The 20,328-nt window shown below is 51.2% G+C and overlaps 1 protein-coding gene across 7 annotated transcripts in view; it reads left to right on the top strand.

Moving 5' to 3' along the window:
* Positions 1-20,328, top strand: part of MYO18A (myosin XVIIIA) — a 90,726-nt gene that overhangs the window by 9,160 nt on the left and 61,238 nt on the right. For all 7 annotated transcript variants that reach the window (XM_074343150.1, XM_074343148.1, XM_074343149.1 and 4 more), the window contains exon 2: positions 678-1,756. In XM_074343150.1, coding sequence (XP_074199251.1) covers positions 758-1,756 — 999 coding nt within the window. In that variant the 5' untranslated portion in view covers positions 678-757. The remainder of the gene's footprint in view (positions 1-677; positions 1,757-20,328) is intronic.

Below are 20,328 nucleotides of genomic sequence, written 5' to 3'. Positions count from 1 at the left end.
TGTGTGACAAGTAACATATACTTAATTTTCTCAGCCCTGTTTGAAAGTGGAGATAATGATACCTACCTTGCAGGGATGCTGTGAGTTTCAAATGAGATAGTGGGTGTAATGTGCCTGGCATTATGCCTGGCGAGTGGTAGTCGTTAAATAAGTGCTCGTTCTCTGAGGTCTTCTGTCAGACAGTGGCTAAGGCTGCTGTTTTCCAAGCAGGCTTAGGGAAGAGCCCAGGACCCTGTGAGTTCTGTTGCTTGGGGAGGGGATGGTGCTCAGAGCTCCTTTCCTTTTTCCTTTGTGTTTGAATCTTAAGTTGGGTTCCAGGCTGGCTTAATGGCATCCTCTTACCAGAAGGTTAGATCCCCCAGATGCCACTGTCAGGCACACCTAAGCCTGGGTCTATCAGGGATTACAGGAAATGAGAGACTTTGGAGTTTGGGCTTTTATAACCTTATCGAAACCTCAAGTTTCCTTATTTATAAAATGGGGGTAGTATTAGACCTACTCATAGCAGCGTTATGAGGTTAACTTAACTGGGATAGTATTATGTAGAGCAGAGCACCGGGCACATAGCTGGTACTCAGTGAGAGATAGCTGCGCTCATTAGTTGGCCACGTCTGGACTGGAGACAGAGGAGGCCCTGCTTGAATAACCTTTCTCTCCCTCTCTGTTTCTCCTTGCAGAGCAAGGTGGGACACAAAGGCCCCGTGCTAAGCACCTATAATCCTCTGGGGCTGCCACCCCTAGAGCCAGCATTGCCACCATGTTTAACCTAATGAAGAAAGACAAGGACAAAGATGGCGGGCGTAAGGAGAAGAAGGAGAAAAAGGAGAAGAAGGAGCGGATGTCAGCGGCGGAGCTGCGGAGCCTGGAAGAGATGAGCCTGCGACGTGGCTTCTTCAATCTGAACCGCTCCTCCAAGCGTGAATCTAAGACACGCCTGGAAATCTCCAATCCCATCCCCATCAAAGTGGCCAGCGGCTCTGACCTGCACCTGACCGACATTGACTCCGACAGCAACAGGGGCAGCGTCATCCTGGACTCAGGCCACCTGAGCACCGCCAGCTCCAGTGATGACCTCAAGGGTGAGGAAGGCAGCTTACGCGGCTCTGTGCTGCAGCGGGCAGCCAAGTTTGGCTCCCTGGCTAAGCAGAACTCACAGATGATTGTCAAGCGCTTCTCCTTCTCGCAGCGCAGCCGGGATGAGAGTGCCTCAGAAACCTCCACCCCCTCGGAGCACTCTGCAGCCCCGTCTCCACAGGTGGAGGTGAGGACTCTAGAGGGACAGCTGATGCAACATCCTGGCCCAGGCATCCCTCGACCAGGACCTCGGTCCCGAGTCCCTGAGCTGGTGTCTAAAAGGTTCCCGGCTGACCTGCGCTTGCCTCCCGTGGTACCCCCACCACCCCCTGCCCTCCGGGAGCTGGAACTGCAGCGTCGGCCCACAGGGGACTTTGGCTTTTCCCTGCGGCGCACAACCATGCTGGATCGGGGCCCCGAGGGACAGGTCTATCGGAAGGTGGTTCACTTTGCTGAGCCCGGTGCGGGCACCAAAGACTTGGCCCTGGGGCTGGTGCCAGGTGATCGTCTGGTGGAGATTAATGGGCACAACGTGGAGAGCAAGTCCAGGGATGAGATTGTGGAGATGATCCGGCAGTCTGGGGACAGTGTGCGGCTCAAGGTGCAGCCCATCCCAGAGCTCAGTGAGCTGAGCCGGAGCTGGCTGCGGAGTGGTGAGGGACCCCGCAGGGAGCCAGCCCATGTGAGTGTTTACCAGGGCATCCAGGGGCGAGCAGGGGTTGGGGATGTTGGCATCTCCGGTGATTGTACTTGGGAGGATGGTTGGGTAACCAAGAGCTGTTGTCAGGGCCTAGCGAGTATGGGAGTGGTAAAACCATGCCACTCCTTGGACTCCAGGACAATTTACCTGACCTGTGGGGAGGAGCAACCTCAGCAGGTGTGATACCTGGCGATACAAGCTTCCTGATACTAGGGTAGGTTAGAGGTTTAGGCACCATATTTCCTGAGCCCTAAATTGGGGCATAGAGGCTAACATATGCCACTTCAGGTATGAGAGATGATCTGGACTACTATAAGTCCAGACTGGTATCTGAACTGAAATATAGGATTTCCATTATTTAGATATTGGAGGTGAAAAGAAGATAAATTATTTCAAATCAGGGCTCATGTGGAACATCTGTGATGTGCAACTGCTTTGGTAGCTCCTGGGGCGATGACCTCAGGCTTCCTTTTACTCCTGAGTGAGTGAGGAGTTGAAGACCAGGTTAAGGTTGCAGAGATAAACAGGGGTCAGATCATGGAGGACCTTGTAAATGATGGTAAGGGCCTAGATCTTATCCCAGTGAAATGGGATGATTGTAGGGTTTTCAACAGGGAAGTGACTGGATCTGATTTTTAGAGATCACCTGGGCTCCAAGAGTCTTTATTATCTCCGAGAAGAAGAAAAAGCACAGCCCTGGAAAGGCAACAAGGATCAACCCTACAGAGAGAGTATGACTTGACTGTCCCTGAGATCCCAGCTGTTATCCTGCCCACACGAAATAGCCACAGAAGAGGGTGACAGAGGACCAGAAGAGATTGAGATTAGATGTATGCACATCTCTAAGCAGGACGGAGATCTCTAACGCCAGGGGTCTTTTCATAGAGTGGCTACATATTAGTTTGGAATGTTCTGCCTAGAGACAGTATATGAGGGACAAGTTGGCCTCTGGCCATCCCTTTCTCCCAGCTGGAGGTTTTAGGACTGTCCAGATCTGGTCCCTGCAGCCTGAACACTGCACAGCCTGGCCAGGACCTTTCAGCACTAAGTGACCAGCCAGATGCGTCAAAGTCAGAAGTGGGAGGAAATGCTAAGGAAGCAGGCAGGGTCCTGGTGCTAGCTTTCTCCCGGGGAGGGGAAGTGGATGCTCAGATGGCTATCCAGCCTGGCAGCATCTCGGGCCTGGAGGGCCTGGGAGCGGCAGGGTCAGGCTCTGGCAGGAAGCACTGGAATTGGGTTCCAGATGTTCTTTTACCCTGGGGCTGGTGGGGTCAGGCAGCTTTGCTAGTCAGGAAGGGGTTGTGAGTGAGAGGGAGCCTGTCACGGAGTCCAGGGAAGGACCCGGACTTGTTATTTCCGGAAACGCACATCAAGCACCTACTATGGGTTAGCCACCAGGCTAGACTGAACTCAGGGAACCACAGCTTAGAGGCAGTGGTCTTTATCTCAGAACCAAAGATCATACCATGTTGCCAAGTCTGTCTGCTTCTACCAGGCTACCATTGCTTGTAACAGATGGAATTTTCTTATTCTTAAAGAATGAATCCCCCTGGGGAATTGTTGCCAGCTCCCTGCTGAATTACAGAGCAGGCCTCCGTGGGGCCCTGGGCCTGGCATCCCAGACGCTGTTTAGTTTTGTCTTTATAGCGCAGGGATCATCCTGGCATCTCAAATTTCCTAGCCACTCTCCCTTCGCAGCTAACTGCTGCTATCCCATCCCTGGGGAAGTGGATGGCTTAGATTTGGAGGCCCCAGTGGTTTCCATGTTACAGCTGGTATCCTTGAAATGCTGACTTATTCTTGTCCCTGTGGAGCAAACCCAGCTGGTGCCCAGAGGACTTCTTCCTTCACCTGTGGGACCGGGCAGGGGACATAGTAGAGCGCCTCATCCTCATGAGTCTCTTAGAGCCATCTGACAGGACAATGGGGTTAAGAGAAGCCCCTGGTCTTTTCCTACCTGGAAAGGTGGTAGGGACTCAGGCCACAGCAGAGAGGAGCCGAGGGAGCCCAGCATTGCGGCTTCCTGGGACGGACCCCAGAGCTGGTGTGGGAGTGCTGCAGCCTCTTCTGCGGCTCTCCTCCTCTATCTCCTCCTCTTCCTCCCACTCCTACTTCTGCTCCTTTTCTTGGCAGCAGTTCTAATCCCAGTTTCATGCCAAGAAAAGAGTCTTCCCGCCTCCTCCAGGCTCCTGGGCGGGGTACCCTGACAACTCTAACCCCACGGGGACAGCTCCTGGCGGCCACCCTGCCCATCAGGCCATCCATCAACTGCGTCCACACATTGCCTGTCCCCAGGGAGCTCTGAGGGAGCTGGCTAGCCATCTGTTCTCTTTCTGCACACAGATGGGGGCCAGGCCCCATGGCTTTTCTCCATGGCCTCTTCAGAAGGCCCCAGGGAGAGACAGCCCCTTGGGTTTCCTTCTCACATGGTGTGTGTCCAGAGTGCTTGGCTCACACCTTCTTCATGTATCCCTGTAGCTGCTAGACAGGGTTCCGCTGGGAGCAGGGGTGAACTACTGTAGTAAGATAGACTTGGGGCCTGATAGGAATCACTCAACTGGCCTGTAAGGAGCAGCTCCTCTTCTGCTGTCTGGTCTTCCACTCTCCTGTCTATTAAACAGACATTTGTTGAGCACTTCCTGTGTGTAGGTCCTGGAGTCCAGGAGTGAGCAGCACATAATCCCAGCCCCCAATCATAGTCTAGTGGGAGAGATGGTCAAATAGCAGACAAGGATAATGCCACTTGAGAAGCTCAATGACAGGGGCCAGGACACCGTCCTAGGGAGCACAGAAGAGGGACTTCTAGTATAGCCTTAGGAATGTGTCAGGGAAAATTGACATCCGGGTGGGAAATGAGTGTCGAGGAGGCAAGAAGAGGAAGAGAAAGGCTGTAAGACATGTCAAGAGCCAGAGGTTGGAGAGAATGACACATCTGGGGAATAAGACTGGGAGATAGTGTGGGGGGAAGTATTGAGAGAAGCAGTAGGAGAGGCAAAGGCCAGGTTATGACGGTCCATGTGAGTTGTGCTAGAGAATGTGAGCTTTAACCTAAGGGTGAGGAAGCAATTTAATTAAGGGTGAGTTGTGCTAGAGAATGTGAGCTTTAACCTAAGGGTGAGTGATAGGAACAGGGTTTCGAAAATCTCTCTGGCTGCTTATGGAGAATGCTTTCAGGTGTAGCAAGGATAGCGGTAGTGAGGGAGCTGTTGTAGTGATCTTAGTAGAATGGATGGAGGCCTGAACTCGGGTAGAGGCAGTGGAGATGGAGAGACATATCAGACACAAGCAACTGAGGTAGGCTCTGTAGTCTTTTTAATTTTTTTAATTAAAAGATAGCTGGTTTACAGTGTTGTGTTAGTTTCTGGTGTACAGCAAAATGATTCAGTTTATATATATATACATAATTTTCAGATTCTTTTCCATTATAGTTTGTTACAAGATATTGAATATAGTTCCCTGTGCTACACAGTAGAACTTTGTTGTTTGTCTATTTTATATATAATAGTTGGTATCTGCTAATCCCAAACTCCTAATTTATCCCTCCCCCTTTCCCCTTTGGTAACCATAAGTTTATTTTCTATGTCTATGAGGTCTATGAGTCTGTTTCTGTTTTGCAAATAAGTTCATTTGTATCATTTTCTTTTTAGATTCCACATATAAGTGATATGATATTTGTCTTTCTCTGTCTGACTTACTTCCCGTAATATGATGATCTCTAGGTCCATTCATGTTGCTGCAAATGGCATTATTTCATTCTTTAATATCTGAGTAGTATTCCATTGTATATATACCACATCTTCTTTTTCCATTCATCTGTCAGTGGACATTTAGGTTGCTTCCATGTCTTGGCTATTGTAAACAGTGCTGCTATGAACATTGGGGTGCATTGTAGTCTTACTGATCGATTGGGGTAGGGGAAGGAGGAAAGGAGGGAGCAAATGTGACTTCCAGGTTTAGGGGAAGATGCTAACTTCTTTCCTTGGCTCCTCAGGGAAAATGTTTTAGGGACATCTGTTTTTGGATTAATTACTCTTAAGTTTTCTAAAGGCAAAGGGTTCCTTGAGTTGGTGAGATTAGGGGAGGTGTTGGTAAAGATGAGGATCTTAAAACCCCATCTGGGTCAAAATTCCTTCCTCTGGTTCCATGTGTCTGAGTGGGAAAGTCAATATCCATTAAGAAGGTGTAGAAGCCCAGTGGGAATGAGGCCTGGGAGAGGGGAGAGCCCATCCCGTCTGTTTGTATTCTCAGTGGGCCTTTCATGGGGGCAAATGTGTTGTCTGGGAATGTAGGATGTTTCTGCTGAGCTCAGGAAAGCCCACTTGGCCAAACCCCGGCCAATGTGATTGTCCCCCTGCCACCAAGAACCAGATCAGCTGGCCTGGATGGGAGCCCTACCTACAAAGCACTGCTTCCCTAAGCTTTGGAGGATGTGGTGGAAGGGGAGAGGTTGGGGAGGAAGGCCCACCACTCCCTCCCAGTCAAGTCTGGTTTCCTGAGCCCCCTGGAGCTTTCAGGCATTTGCTTGAGATCTACAGTATAGTTTCCTCTGTTGGACCTTGGGGTTTGTACTCAAAGGTTGGAGGGCTGTAAGTTTCCTTAAGTGGTCATCGTGTCCATCTAAACCACCTCCACATTCAGGAGAATCTGGAAGAGAGCATATTATAGTGTAAGGAGCATGGACTTCGGAGCCAGAGAGACCTGTGTTTGAGTTTTACTGAAGTTACCAAACTTTTCTGAACCTCAATTTACTTATCCCCTTAAACATTTAATGAAGTCTGTGTAATGACCAGTACATTCCTGGGCAGGAAGGGATTAAATAGATAAAATATCATCTTTCCTTGAAGAAGCATAGACCTAAGTAAAGAAATGCAGGCAGGCACCATAACTGCTGTCACAGGGGTCTGTACAGCTATGCAGTGGAGGGAGAAGGGGCAGCAATTTGGAGAGGACTCCAGGGGGAAGTAACCCTTGATCTCTGTGAACGGGCTCTATTCTGTCTTCCCATCCAGAGTTTAAGAAGGCTGAATCACAGTAGGATGCACACCTGACTAACTTAGTACAGTTTTCTCTGAGAAGGAGAATAAAGATCAGAGCTAAAGGGAGACTTGGTTTGTATTCTGTGTACCATACTTTGTGGGTCTTTATTTAAGATAAAAAGATGAACGTATTTGTGAATTAGATGATGTCACTTATGTAGACTTGGGCAGGTAGTAAATGCTCCAGAAGCTTGGCACCCTTTCCTCTGCCCAGTCTCTAATGCCATCCAGGAAAGGTATTTTTGCAGCCTACTTGATCAGTCCATTCTGGTGCTCTTCCATTCTTGCTCCTGCTAAGGTTTTCTTTCCAATGGGACTCTGGATGCTTTTGTCCAAACTTTCTCTGTAGCTCTGTCCTTAAAGACAGCCAGCTGGAGGGAGAGAGGGGATGCTGAATGCCCTCCTGCTTTTTCCAGCTTTTTAGAGCCTAGTTTCTCAGGCCTGCAGGCGTGGTTATCAATGGCCTTGCAGGAGACTGGCCAGTCAGGGTTGCTTGCAGTTGGGAGAAGGCAGGGGCCCCTTTGCTGTAGTGGAAGCCCAAGAGCCTGAGGCAGAAACAGTATAAGCCTCATCACCCTTGTCCCCAGGACCCCTGGGAGCTGTCGGGAGTAGGGCCTGCAAGATTTCAAGGGGGGACTCGAAATTGTGATGCTTCCAGTTCTGCCAGGCCAGCTTCTGAGCAGTGAACTTTCCCAGAGACTTCTGGAGGTGGTGGAGCAGCTGGGGGCTGCCTGGGCTTAGTGTTCTAGAATGCTTCTGTTCCTAATGTGACTCCAGGAAATTTTTACTTCATTTTGTGCCAAAGCTTTTGGCATTTCTGGCATCAGAGTCTCACTGTATGAGATCCTTGATTTGAAGGCTCAGAGCAGATCCCAAACTATGTCTTTTTGGTAATGAGAGGCTGGTGAGTAGGCATCAAGGGCTTGAAGATTGATGGGTTGAAAGACCTTGTGGGAGCATTTTGGGGGGTTATCGATCCTGCATTAGTGGGGTACATGGACCAGCAGGACAGAGTGGTGGACTAAGTCACTTCTGTTCTGCTAGGTCTCCCTCCTGTCTTCAGAGGACCATTCTGCCTTTTTCCAATGAGACATTATACAAACTACAACCCAAGAGTGCCCTGGCCATCCAGCCCGTGGGTGGTGGGCACAGTGCCCAGGCCACATTGAACTGGGTGGTTACATGTCATGGTCATTGGTTGTTTTTGCAGGCATGGCTTGGAGCCCTGGTGCAGGGGCAGGTCCTTGATTGAGGCAGGCTGCTCTGACCCTTTCCGGCCCTGGCCAGAACCCCTCCGGCCCACCCTGATACCCTTGGTCACCTTGTCCTCTTCTCCCTTCTAATCTCTCTTATTTACATTGAAATGGTTCTGGAAAATACCAGATATGCAAAAACCCAGACTGGGGGTGGGTGAGGAGTGGGGCGAAGGGGGGTGTGTGGCGGGTGGGAACACAAGTATTTTAAAAATGCTGCAAATCTCTACAGCATTTCCCAGAAACCACAAGCACGCGTTCTGCCTGCCAGCAGGGCTCCCGCCACCCCACTACACTAAGCTGCTGGATCCTCCTCACTGGAGCCTGGGGTGGGGAGCAGCATCTGTGGGGGTGGGGGGTCGGTGACCAGTTGGGGTGGGGGCTCCCCTGCTGCCTGGGCAGGCTGCCTGGTGCCTCCTTTGTCAGCCCGGGCAGCGGGTACGGATGTGCCCCAGGCATCCGCAGCACAGTGGGCACCCACCGTGTCAGACTGGCACTGCCAAGGAGGGCAGACTTCACGGCCCCCCACCGCCTGCTGTGCAGTTTGGGGAGGGCCCCAGCCAACCCTTGAGTCCTGCGTGGTGTTTGGCAGCAGCTTCTGTTCCGTTAAATACAGGGGACAGTGTCAGCAAAGCTTATTTTTTCAGTTGTTGGATCTAGTTTGGTTGGGAAACTATTTCCTTAGACCTGGGACACCACTCTGGCTCCCTTAATCTCCCGCCATATGTTCCTCAGAACCAGGGCGTGGTGTTCTGCCCTGGCCTGGCTCAGCCCAGCCACTCTGCACAGATTCCGGGGCCGGGAAGACCATAGGCCGTCTGCCCAGTGTTCTGTATGGCGCCTGGTATGGTGTGTAGCACACACTTGCTCCCTAAGTGGTATTTCATTGATCTGGTAAAGATTCAGCCAAGCAGAAATGCCTTGAGGGAAGGGCATGAAAAACAGTCGCAGGGACAAGGATCACAGCTGGCGTCCACTCTCCTTCCATTAGACACCATTCTAGATGTTTCATGTGTATTAACTCATTTAATCTTCCCAGCAACCCTCTGAAGTAGGTATTATAATCATCTCAGTTTTGCAAATGAAGAAACTGGATTACAGAGAGGTCTGAATTACAGAGAGTTCAAGGTTAAGTTGCCTGTGGTTTCACGTCTATTGAGTGACTGGTCAGGATTTGAACTGAAGGCATCAGCTCCTTGCCCTTCACTGCACACAGGAGGGATATGTATGCTCTCCGGGGGAGGGGGAGGCGGTCTCTGGATTTCCTTACACACCCACTGCCTAGCCCAGGCCTGGGCCTTTTGATTCCTTCTGCCCTGTCACTAGAAGCCTCTTCTCCAGCAGGAAAGGGGGAGCCAGGAGAGACTGGCCACTTGTGCTCTGTGGATGGCATGCTGCAGAAGGCGGTGATGGATGCTCTCAGTCTCTCCTGAGGATTAGCCAGAGGAAGTGAGCCCAAGTGGCAGCGGGTAGGATTTAATCTTGAGGGAGCTGGGACAAGTCCTGAAAAGGCAGCTGAGTAGTGGCACTTGCCTTGGCAGCATTAGGGTGTGGCCCCTGGGGTGGTCGAGGGGTGTGCTTTTGCACCTCATACGTCTCCCCTGCTAGATGCTGGAGGCCAAGCACGTTGCTACCTCACCCTTTTGGCCCTTACCGACATCCTGGTACTGACCTCTGTAGCACTTGGAGTCACAGGAACCCTTGAATGTCACCACTGACCAAGGACAGGTCCCGTTCTGTTGCACAGGGAATGGACATGTTGTTTCCCAGTATGTGCTCTGGGAAAAAGGTGAGGGGCACGGCCCGGCTGAGTGCCTAGCAGGTGATGGGTGTGCCACGCAGTTTTTGCTGGCTTCTACCATCAGGTCCCTGCTGTTCCTTTTGTCTATGATGCTTTTTCCTGCCCACCCTCACGTACTCATACACATTGGCCCTGGTCTGAATATCATTTCCTGAGGGAAGCCTTCCCTGATCCTTCAGACCATGTCTGGTCTGCACCTCATCCTTTTCCTTCATAGCATTCATCAAGACTGTAATTAAATGCCATGCTGGAGCATTTGAGAGCAGTGGATATTTGTTGAGGGGAAGAAGATGGTTCTCTAGTCAGGAAATTCCCATCTCTCTGTCCAGGTTCCCTCACCTAGCTCAGTTTTGGTTCCTAGAACCCTCTCCGTTGACTGTCCTTGGTGACTTATCTGCGACTTGTCCTTGGTGACTACATTGCGCCTCTGTTTCTTGTGTGCCTGCCTGGGCACTCGGCACCCCTCACAGGAGTGGAGGGGAGATGGGCTCTAGACATCCAGGAGCAAGAGCCTGCGGAAGGGGCTCTGCCTCCTGCCCAACCCTGAAGCCCCCAGGAAGGCACCAGGTGTGGGTGAGAAGCAGATTCAGGGTCATGTGGGGTCACATAGTGACCAGCCCAGGGGACCTTGGAGGAATGTGCCTGTCTTCCTGGCTGCAGGTCTTGTTGGAGTGGAATATGGCCCTGCGGGGTTCAAGGCTCCTCTTCCCTTCTGCTTTCCCTGGGCTGCCTGTGTACTGGAATGTCGGCAGGCTGGGAATTTTCACAGCAAGGATTTTCCCCAGTCAGAGCGACAGATTCCAGCTGGAGCCTGGGGACAGCTCCTGCATGGGCAGGGCCTGTCAGAGAGGGCAGGGGCATATGCTGGGGCAGCCCCAGCTGCTTGGCTCTTGGGGCCCGACTTAGTTCCCATCCTCTCTGGGAGATGCAAACATCTGTTTCCCCATTGGGCCAGGCCAGGGGGAACCTGGGCTTCTGGAGCACTGGGGCTCGGGAGACGCAGTGGGAGGCCATAGGGACCAGAGACTCCACAGCAGTGAGGCGAGAATGTGGCTGACCAGATCCCACAAGGCCTCACTTCCTCCAGCCAGTACATGAGTCAGGAAGGGAGCTGCCTCGGATTCCATCCTCAGGTGGGGCTGTGCCTGCCAGACCCAGGTTCTCCGGCCTATAGGGGGCACTCAACCTTGGCAGGAGGTAGCACTGCTGAGTTTGTCACCTGTATCGGTCCTCCACTCTCTGGGCCCCACAACACCTCTAGGGCCTAATTCCCTCTCTTAGTGACCTTTCCAGCCCCCATGCCCTTTGCCCTCTGATCTCAGTTATGCTGGCTCCTCCTTCCCATTCCCATTTCTGCAAGAAGCTGACTCACTTCCTCCCTCCCTCCTCCCCCAGTTTCTGTCACTGCCAGGCCCTGTGGCAAGCAGGGTACCCACCGTGGGGGAGAGCTCTCACAGGGCACTTCCTGGAGGGCTGTCTTCTCTGGCAGCAGGACCATGATGCTACCCCTGGCTCTGGGCAGAAGAGGGGTGGGGTGGGGAGGGGAGGGCCCTGGCCCTGGGCTATAGGGGAGACCAGGTGGGAATGTCTCAGAGCCTTGGCAGTCAGGGCGAGTTGTCAGGAGACCTTGAGGAGCACCTGCTCTGTGTCACCCGGTGGGCTTGGTTCTGTGGGGGAGAAAGGCTGAAGATGTCATCCCTGTGATCAGGGAGCCTGTGCTTTCTCTAGAACAGAAGACATCTGCAAAAAGATAGATCTCAGCCCAGAGTGGCATGGGCTAGAGGCCAAGCAGTGACAGCACTGTCAGGCAGCATGAGACGGTCATGACTCTCCGTGACACCCAGTTTCACACCCAGCCCCATCCCATCAAGGGGAAAGTGTCTGGAGAGTCCTGTGGAGCCTTCCAGGGACAAGGCGAGGGGAGGGGTCTGATGCAATGTCCTTGTTCCTTCTTCCTGCTGGGGCCCTGCATCCTGCTCCTCCCCACCCCCACCCCCACCCCCCTCTTCTGTGGACCAGTTTGCTTGTGGAGCTGACTGCAGAAGCACCGACCTCAGAGCAGTGAAAGGTTTCCTCCCCAGGTGGGCTGGCATCTTCTATCTCAGCCTCCCTGGAGCTGTCAGGCTGTGGGAGCCTGGGCACCTGGCACTTAAGGCACAGGGGACCCAGCCTGTGCTGGGCTTAGCACAGCCTTGCGTCCTCCTCCACAGGCAGCCTAGGTTACCTAAAGGACACAGGCAGAGGGCGAGGTCATTTCCCCACTCACTTGGTCACGCATCAAGATCAATAGAGGCGAGAGGCAAACTGGGCACAGCGCCTGAGAAGCCTGGGGGGACCGCTGTGGGCTCTCTTCCTGGAATCAAGTGACCAGCAAACACCCTTATTCCCCTTAGCACTTTGGCAGAGCACCCATTGCTCAGGCAGCCTGCAGTGATCCTGATTCTGGCTTCCGGATTTCTGGACAATGACAGGAGTTTCTTGTTTAGGTGAGGTTCAGGCAGGAATGAGGCTTAGGCTTGGAGAAGGTGAGGGATACCAGCCTGAACACCTTGCTTGGTAAAATGCCCTCGTGCTCCCTCATGGGAGGTGAACCACCCTGCCCAGGCACTCTGATGCCCGTCTGCATTCCTCTCCTAGGAATTGTTTCCTGCCCCCACCCATCATTACTTGGCCCTGACCTGGGGAGTTGAACCAGGCTCTGTGATGGGACACCCAGCTTGGAAACAGCTTGTGCGCACGTACGCGCGCGCGCACACACACACACACACTCACACACACACACAATTTAGTCCAGGTTGTCCTTTTTACCTAGACCCTTCCAAAGCATTTCTGCCGTCAGCTTCCAGTCCTAACCAGCCTTCACCTTCTCTGTGCAGGGGAAGTCTGGTCTCAAACCAGACCTGGTCTCAAACCCAGGTCTCAAAAGATTGTTTCCTGGGCAGAAGAAGGCACAGTTTTCCTGTTTTTATCAGAGTCCTGGGTTCCCCACTCAGCCCCTGTGTTTTCCTTAGACCACTGGTTTTGAGGTCTCTGTGCCTCTGAAAGAGGAGCCACTGCTATATAAAGGGTCCCTGACCCCCACCCCCTTCAAAATTCCCAAACTGCAGCTCTTACTGTTGCTATAGAAACAGATGCTTAGCAAATATGAAGTTGGAGGGCTGGTTTTGGTTGTAGGAACTACTTTCAGCTCATCTGGGGGAGGACAAAAGAGGAAGAAGGCAGCATAGGCAGAAGCGCCCACAAGTCAGGAGCGCCCACAAGTCGGGAGCTGCGTGTAATCGTGTATGTATTGTTAATACATTGGTATGTGTTGGGCACGGCCTGGGCTCTGGAACCAGGCTGCCTGGGCTTGACTCCTGGCTCTGCTGCTTACTAGCTGGGTGACCTTGGACAAATTAATTTCTCTGTGCCTCGTTTTCCTCACCTGTAAAATAAGAATAATAGTACTTTCCTTGTAAGGTTGTTTTGAGGGTTAATGAATCAATACATACAAGTTACTTAGAATGGTGTCATCATCATCGATCTGTCTTTGACGCTTCGGAAGCATGGGCTGCCCAGGATGCCCGGGAGCCTGCCAGCCGTCAGTCCACAGGAATGCCACAGCTTGTCGATGACTCAGCTCCGTCCATGATGGGGCAGAGAGGATGGGGTTTGCTCTTCTTGGGATGGTGCGTTTGCCTAAAGGGCCTTCCAGGTGGAGATGGGGAAATAAGGCCCAGACTGGTCCCCAGACTTACTCAGGGCCACATGTTAGCCTCAGAGTGGGATTGCTTGGCCCTGGGCTTTCAATCTAATCTGTAGTTTGATGCCAGTTTTCAAAATTATGCTGCTTTTCCTCTGACTTTCCCCAGTCAAATTCTTGGCTGTTACCAATAGCTTTTGAAGACCAGGCTTCTTTCTACCTACTCGTTTTCCAGTTGAACAAACAAACACTACTTTTTTGTGGTCTCTTTGTAACTTACTGTGTTTCTTCATGCCTGTCTTGCCTCCGACAACCCATCTAGATTAGGGCTGCTAAGCAGGAATTGAGGACGGAGTTGAGGCACAGAACAGAGAAGCAGCAGCCCTGACCCACCAGTTCCCAGGTCTGTACTCTGCTCTTTCTATCACACACATATGAGATTGCCCAGATACTCCCACCTTGGATTTTCTAGCTACTGTAGCAAAACCTTTCAAATTAAGTGCCTGTGATAGAATGTGGTAACAGTCAGATCCACGCCCTGTCCCCTTGTTTCCCTGAGGATCCAGGGCTGGGGAGTGGGGGTTGCCGGGCAGGGGGAGCTTATTGGAGCTTCTCTAGCATGACCCAGAGTCCTTTCTCCACCATTCCCTCCCCTCCCTCTTCCTCATTTGATTCATCCAGCTGGCAATGCAGGGAGGTGTCCAGTTATGGTCCCCACTGCCCCATGGCACAACCCCTGGCATTCTGCCCAGTACACGGCTTCATTGCCTTATTTGCGCTCGAAAGTTCATGGTTCTGCTGGTACTTCCCTTTCTGGGAGCACTAATATCAGAAAAGTCCAGCAGTGGGTGATGTGGGGGAAGCCCTCAGGCCACTACATTCCTGATGTCTTACCCAGGCATGGTCCAGAGACTCTGCAGAAACAAGGAACAATTGTGTGGCACTGAGGGGCTTTCTCCCAGGCCTGGGATCCCTTGGGGGTGGGGGCTGCCTTTCATTCAGCCTTGCCTTTTCAGCCCCTCTGCATCTGGCTTCTGCTCCCAGGCTGGGTGTTAAATTATGGCTACAGTCCCCTCCTCCACTTCTTTCTGTGGCCAAGGGGTCAAGGCCAGGCACCTGGGGACAGGAGTCCAAGCAGACTCTGGGGCAGGGGTTGGAGAGAACAGTGGGTGTTAGGGGCAACACCTGAAGGAGTCTATGACAAGGATGACAAGGACAAGCTGAAAGGGGGATCCTCTAGACAGACATGTTCAACAGGATGTTTGTTCTGCAAAGATGGAAATATTCTGTAGTCTGTGGTTTCCAACATGGTAGCCATTAGCCATATGTGGCTACTGAGCCCTTTAAATGTGGCCAGTGTGAACAAGGAACTGAATTTTAAATTTTATTTGATTTTATTTAACCAGAAATATTCCTTTGTTTCAATTAAATTTTTAAAATTATGTTTATGGGAGGAGGTAATTAGGTTTATTTATTTATTTATTTTTTAATGGAGGTACTGGGGATTGAACTCAGTATCTCATGCATGCTAAGCAGGCACTCTACCTCTGAGCTATACCCTCCCCCTTCAATTTCACTTCAGTTTAAATAGCCATGCTTGGCTGGTGGCTACCATATTGAATAGTGCTGCTCTAGACAGCTCATTCAGAAATGATGGGGTGCTCTTGAAGCTTGCAGTCCCCGTGGTGAGGCCGAGGAGGGTGGTGTTTTCCCTTCCTCTCAGGAAGAAAGGCTTGTCCTCTCTGGCAATTTCTACACTTCACCAGCTCTGGAATCCTGATGCCCCAGGGCCAACAGGCCCCTGGCGTTGGGCCACCACAACTGGGGCAGTGCTTCCCCACCTCACCAAGCATGTTTTCTGCCCAGCCTTGTCACGCACAGGTGCTCACATGCCCAGGCTGTTAATGTGGAGGTGGTGGGTTGGTAGGAAAAGGAGAAGCTTTTGCTTCTTCCTTCCTGCTTCTGTGGAGATTGGGTCTGTGCTTTATTTTGAGTTAAGAGGGTTCTAGAAACAAGCCCAGTAGGGGCCTGCAGAGGTGAACACACAGATCCTCAAACACTTATTGAATGTCCAGTGTTTGGAGGACCCTGAGGCTTATCTAAAGGATCCTCTCTGACTTTGAGAATAAACAGCACTGGCTCCAACTCACACCCTAGAAGACCTTCCTGATATTTTATTTAAATTGCTGTGGCTGACCCTTAAACAGGTTTTTTTTTTTTTTTTCTCCTGTGGAAATAGAGAAGAGTTTCCTGCATGTGAAAAAAAGAACAATATTTCATTATGCTTATTCTCTGCTGTCTGCCAGAGGGGGTGGGGATGGGACTATGTGTGTCGTGCATTTAGTAGACTCAGAAGTGCCCCAGGTCGTGATGGGGTTTAGGGCAGGAGTGTGGAGGATTTGGAAAAACCATCCTCAGGGTTGGCCCTTGGCTTTGGGCCTTGCAAGAGCTTGGCAAGCAGAGGTGGTTTGGAAATCCCCAGGGGCCATGAGGAAATCCCCAGCAGCTGAGTCTTCGGAGCAGCAGGCCTTCTGGAACCACCAGTCAGGTGGTCCCCACAGGCAGCCAGGATGGGACTCTGAGGGGATGAGACTCTTGGTCTTATCAGCAAGGACAAGCCCAGACTTCCCTGCTTGGGCTCCGTGCTCGTGAGATGGTGTGGTGTCAACAGGCTCTGAGCGGACTTTTGGGTGTGCCCAGGCAGGGGTTGGAGAGCCCTAAGCCTCAGTGACTTCTGGGGCAGTGATCTGGGACTGTCCCCCGCAAGCCCACTGACCCTCCTGGATTGCTTGTCCCAGACCTCTCCCCACCACACAGGCTCAAGGCGTCCCTAGAATCTTCTGTTTATTCACAGTCATCCATCCATCCAGTTTATTCCATCAATAAGCACTTATTGAGTGCCTACCATATACAGGGACTTTTTTGGGCTGTGGGGATGGAGCAGTGATGGTTCATCCTTGCCTCTTCTTGCTATATTCCTCCAGGGATAAGAGAGAGGCCATCTTAGCGCTGCAGGCCTCTCTGTCTCCAGCTCCCTGGGGTCGCCGGGCCGAGGGGCAACCCCAGGGAGGTGCAATCCCGCGGCCTGGGTGCCGGCGGGCCCTTGAGAAGGTCGCGGCTGCCCTCTGCCGGGCTCCAGCGGAGCTACAGGGCGGGTGCATCCCTGGGTTCCAGAGCAAGTGCCGGCCTGGCCCCACCCCCGGCCCCGCCCCTGCTCTGGCGGGACCAGGAAGCTAGGCCTCTGGGATTGGAGGGACGAGGCCTGGGGCTGACTCTCCGAACAGCGACGTGCCTCCTGGGCAGGATTGTCTGCACCCAGCCCTGGGCGTGCACCTCTGGTCTCGGCAGGTTTCCTTTCAGCTCCCCTTCCCCTCCCTGCGGCCATCTCTGGGCTTCTTCTCACACTTTGGGATCCACTGGTCATTGATGAGTAAAATTAAATAAATGAAAAAATTGATATCTCAAAGGATATTGGTCACTGTCTACTAACACCGTTACACTGTAACTGCATAGAAAACGTTTGTTACACACCAAAGGGGGGGGGCGGTAATAAAGGATAATCATTCCCAAGAGAGGGAGGGCACTGGTGCTGAGGAAGCTTTGAAGTGGCCCTCCCAGAGAATGCGTCTGTCACATGGTGGTGGGGAGCCTCCTACCCCAGGAAGCATAAGCGCTCCAGGCCCTCCCCAGTCCTGAGAACTGAGTGCCTGAAGCAGGATTCCATCCCCCTACCCCCCGCCTCCCTAAATAGAGTTCATTATGACGTTTTATACATTGCAAATTAATTATAATGCAGGCACTACACAATTAGTATCCATTTATGGAAACTGTTTACAGCGTTTGTTTGAGAGTTTTGATTTAAAGGGGGACTAGAAAGACAAATAGGGTCAAAGGAGTAATTTTTTGTTAGGATGTTAATTAGAACATCAGTCTCAACGTTTTACAAACTTATCTCCCTCTAAACCACAAGTAGCTCACAGTCAGTGTTGGGGGGATGAAAAACAAAACCCCCAAAGCCTCAAACCAGGCGTGGTGCTTCCCCACAGTGTTCACCTTGAGGTATTACACACCACCACTAGCTGAGTAAGTAAACAACTTACTCCTCAGAGCCTCCAGTCTAGCCTGCACCCAGCTCTGCTTAGCCACTCTGGTGGCCTGTGCCTGAAACAGAGCCAAGGACCTTTCATTCCCATTTCAGGCACCCAATGTGGGAAAGCAGAGTAGTTGAAGTTGTTACTCTATTTGGATGTTCTTTTGTTCCCTATTCTGTTCCACCCGGCTAATTGCACATGTACCTTTCAGATCACTTAGTTAAATCCAATGGATGTTTATTGGACACCTACTATGTGCCTAGTGCTGGGGAGTGGGGTGGTATCTAAAAGAAGTAGGAAATGGTTCTTGTTCTCCAGGGAGAGAAGGCTTAAACATATGACACAAATAGATTACCATCAAAACATCAGCTTAATCATGATATACACAGCAATAAATTTGACTGCAGGTTTCCCCCACTATACGAAAGTAGAGGGTTCCTATGAAACCTTTTGCAAGTGGAAATAACATAAAGTGAAGAAGCAGTTATCTTAGGACACATCTTGCTAATGGGTCCATAAAATAAATTGAGGTGAAGCACAGTTGCTCACAGATTCAGTTCAAAGCTGCTGCAGCTTGATGTGCTGAGTTGCTGAGTGTAGTTCCCGGGGAAGGAGCTTGGCAGTGCAGCGCAGGGTGCTCCCTGCCTCTGTGAGGGCTTGGCTTGCTGCAAAACAGGCACTGAATGCTATTTTTGCTTTTTTCATAAAAAAAGCCTCTTCTGGCTTCTTTCAGTTATTGAAAACAGGTACTAATGTAGGTCTTTCGTGAAAGCCAAGTTGCATAAAGTGAACTTTCAAAAAGCAGGGGATACCTGTACATGGTTGTGTAAGAAACTATATCAGAGTAGTGTGAAATTGTAAACATCGTATTTTGTGGATTTTTATTATATGCTATACATGACTGTATACATGTGCTTTCAGATACAGAATAATATAAACAAAACCATGTGTACTATACTTTGTGAGCAATAAGGGATTTTTTTAGAGTAATTTTGACTATATTCTATCTTTGCCTTACATGCTGACTTTAAAATCTAACCTCATGTGGTGTGTGACTTCATTGCATCTAATAGAGCACCATGTTGGGTTTACTCAAGAACCACCATGCAAGTGTGGTGACATTTAGGGATAGACAGTGAGTGCTGTGGTTTTTAGTACTAATTTAATCACTACCTACAGTATGGCAGGCCTAATGCTACGTGATTTACATGTACTATTTTTTCTAATTCTCACAACAACCCTGTAAGGTAATTATGCTATTATAAGGCAAAAGAGTGGAAAGTCTAAGAAGTCAACTAACTTTCCGCCAGGTCAGACTGCAAGGAAGAGCCAGGGTTCAGACTTTGCACTATGTCACCACAGAGGCCTTGTGTTTCAGGAAAGACTTCATAAAGCAGGTGGGACTTGAGATGGACCTTGAGAAATGGGGAGGGTTGGGAAGGTGGAGGAGCTGGTGGAGGGATTTTTGTAAATAAAGGCTCTGGGGGTGATGTAGTCAGGGAGCTGTGGGAAGATCTGGCTGAGAGAGTGAGAGCCAGGCGTGCTGGGAGAGGGCGAGAAATGTGAGGGTGAAGTTCTGGGGAGGGACTAGGTTGTGGCCGTCCTTGGAGACAGGCCGAGGCGCCTGGGGGTGGTCTGCTGGCTGTGGGAGTGACCACGTGGCCCCCAGAGCCATAGGGCAGGCCTATGGACCAGCCCCTGAGGTAGCACTGAGCTTTGAGCAGCAGAGGGACTGGCTGTGGTTATGTGAAGCTGAGCGGACTGCTTCCCCCTCTGAATGAAGAGGTTGCCCTTTTCACTAAGGGAAGTGAAACTGCTCTGAGATGGTCTCTGTCAGTAACACCAAGCATCTTGGAGACAGAACAGACAGGAGCTAGTCATCTGAGTAGAAATGTGGGGTGGATGGGCACGTGGTTACTAGTAAGTCAGAATAAGACTGTACAGGTAAAGTGATACTCGGTCACCCGGAAGTCATCTTCCAGGGCACTGCTGAATGGCAGGTGGGCCTGGAAGGCCCTCAGGCAGCCAAAATAGAGGACACCAAGTCTGCATGTGAAAACCCAGGTCTTTCACTCACAGGGCAGCCTGCGGGTTTGCTGACATCCCTCTTGCTCTGCTCTGGACTCTGTTCTATCCGGCTTGGTTATCTAGTTTTCCAGCTTTTGGCAGAAACAGCATATTAGAAGGAGGTGAGACTGCTAGAGAGACAGGCATGCTGACAGGCAGAGTGACAGCCGGTGGTCTGGCAGGGGTAAGGGGCAAAAGAACTAAGAAGCAGATATATGGACATAGAAGAGCACCTGGCCCTCCCAGCGTGGGGTTTGGGGCGGGGCAGGGTGAGGCTTCAGGTTGACTGTGGTGCCTAGACGGGGCTGGTGCCCTTTGAGAGTGATTTGCGGTATTGGTGGGGCAGGAGCCAGGCTGGAAGTCAAGAGTCATTGCCACGGGGACGACGTGCCCTGTGGTACAGGCTGGAGTGGGAACAAGTGGGTTCAAGAGGGAAAGCGCAGAGTTTAAGATGTTTGAGATGAGTTCATGGTGTTTTACTTAAGAAAGCTAGAGAGTCTATAACATGTTATTTTTATGATAGTAAATAGTAATAGAATTTAGGAAACTACTTAAAATAGAAAATATTTTCTCTTTTAAAGGGAGTAGGCTTCAGTTACCTGGAAATTCTGCTTGTGATGCTCC

The sequence above is a fragment of the Camelus bactrianus genome, chromosome 16 (genome assembly GCF_048773025.1).
Source record: "Camelus bactrianus isolate YW-2024 breed Bactrian camel chromosome 16, ASM4877302v1, whole genome shotgun sequence".
Taxonomy (NCBI): Eukaryota; Metazoa; Chordata; class Mammalia; order Artiodactyla; family Camelidae; genus Camelus; species Camelus bactrianus.
This window is presented reverse-complemented; position numbering and strand designations above follow the sequence as displayed.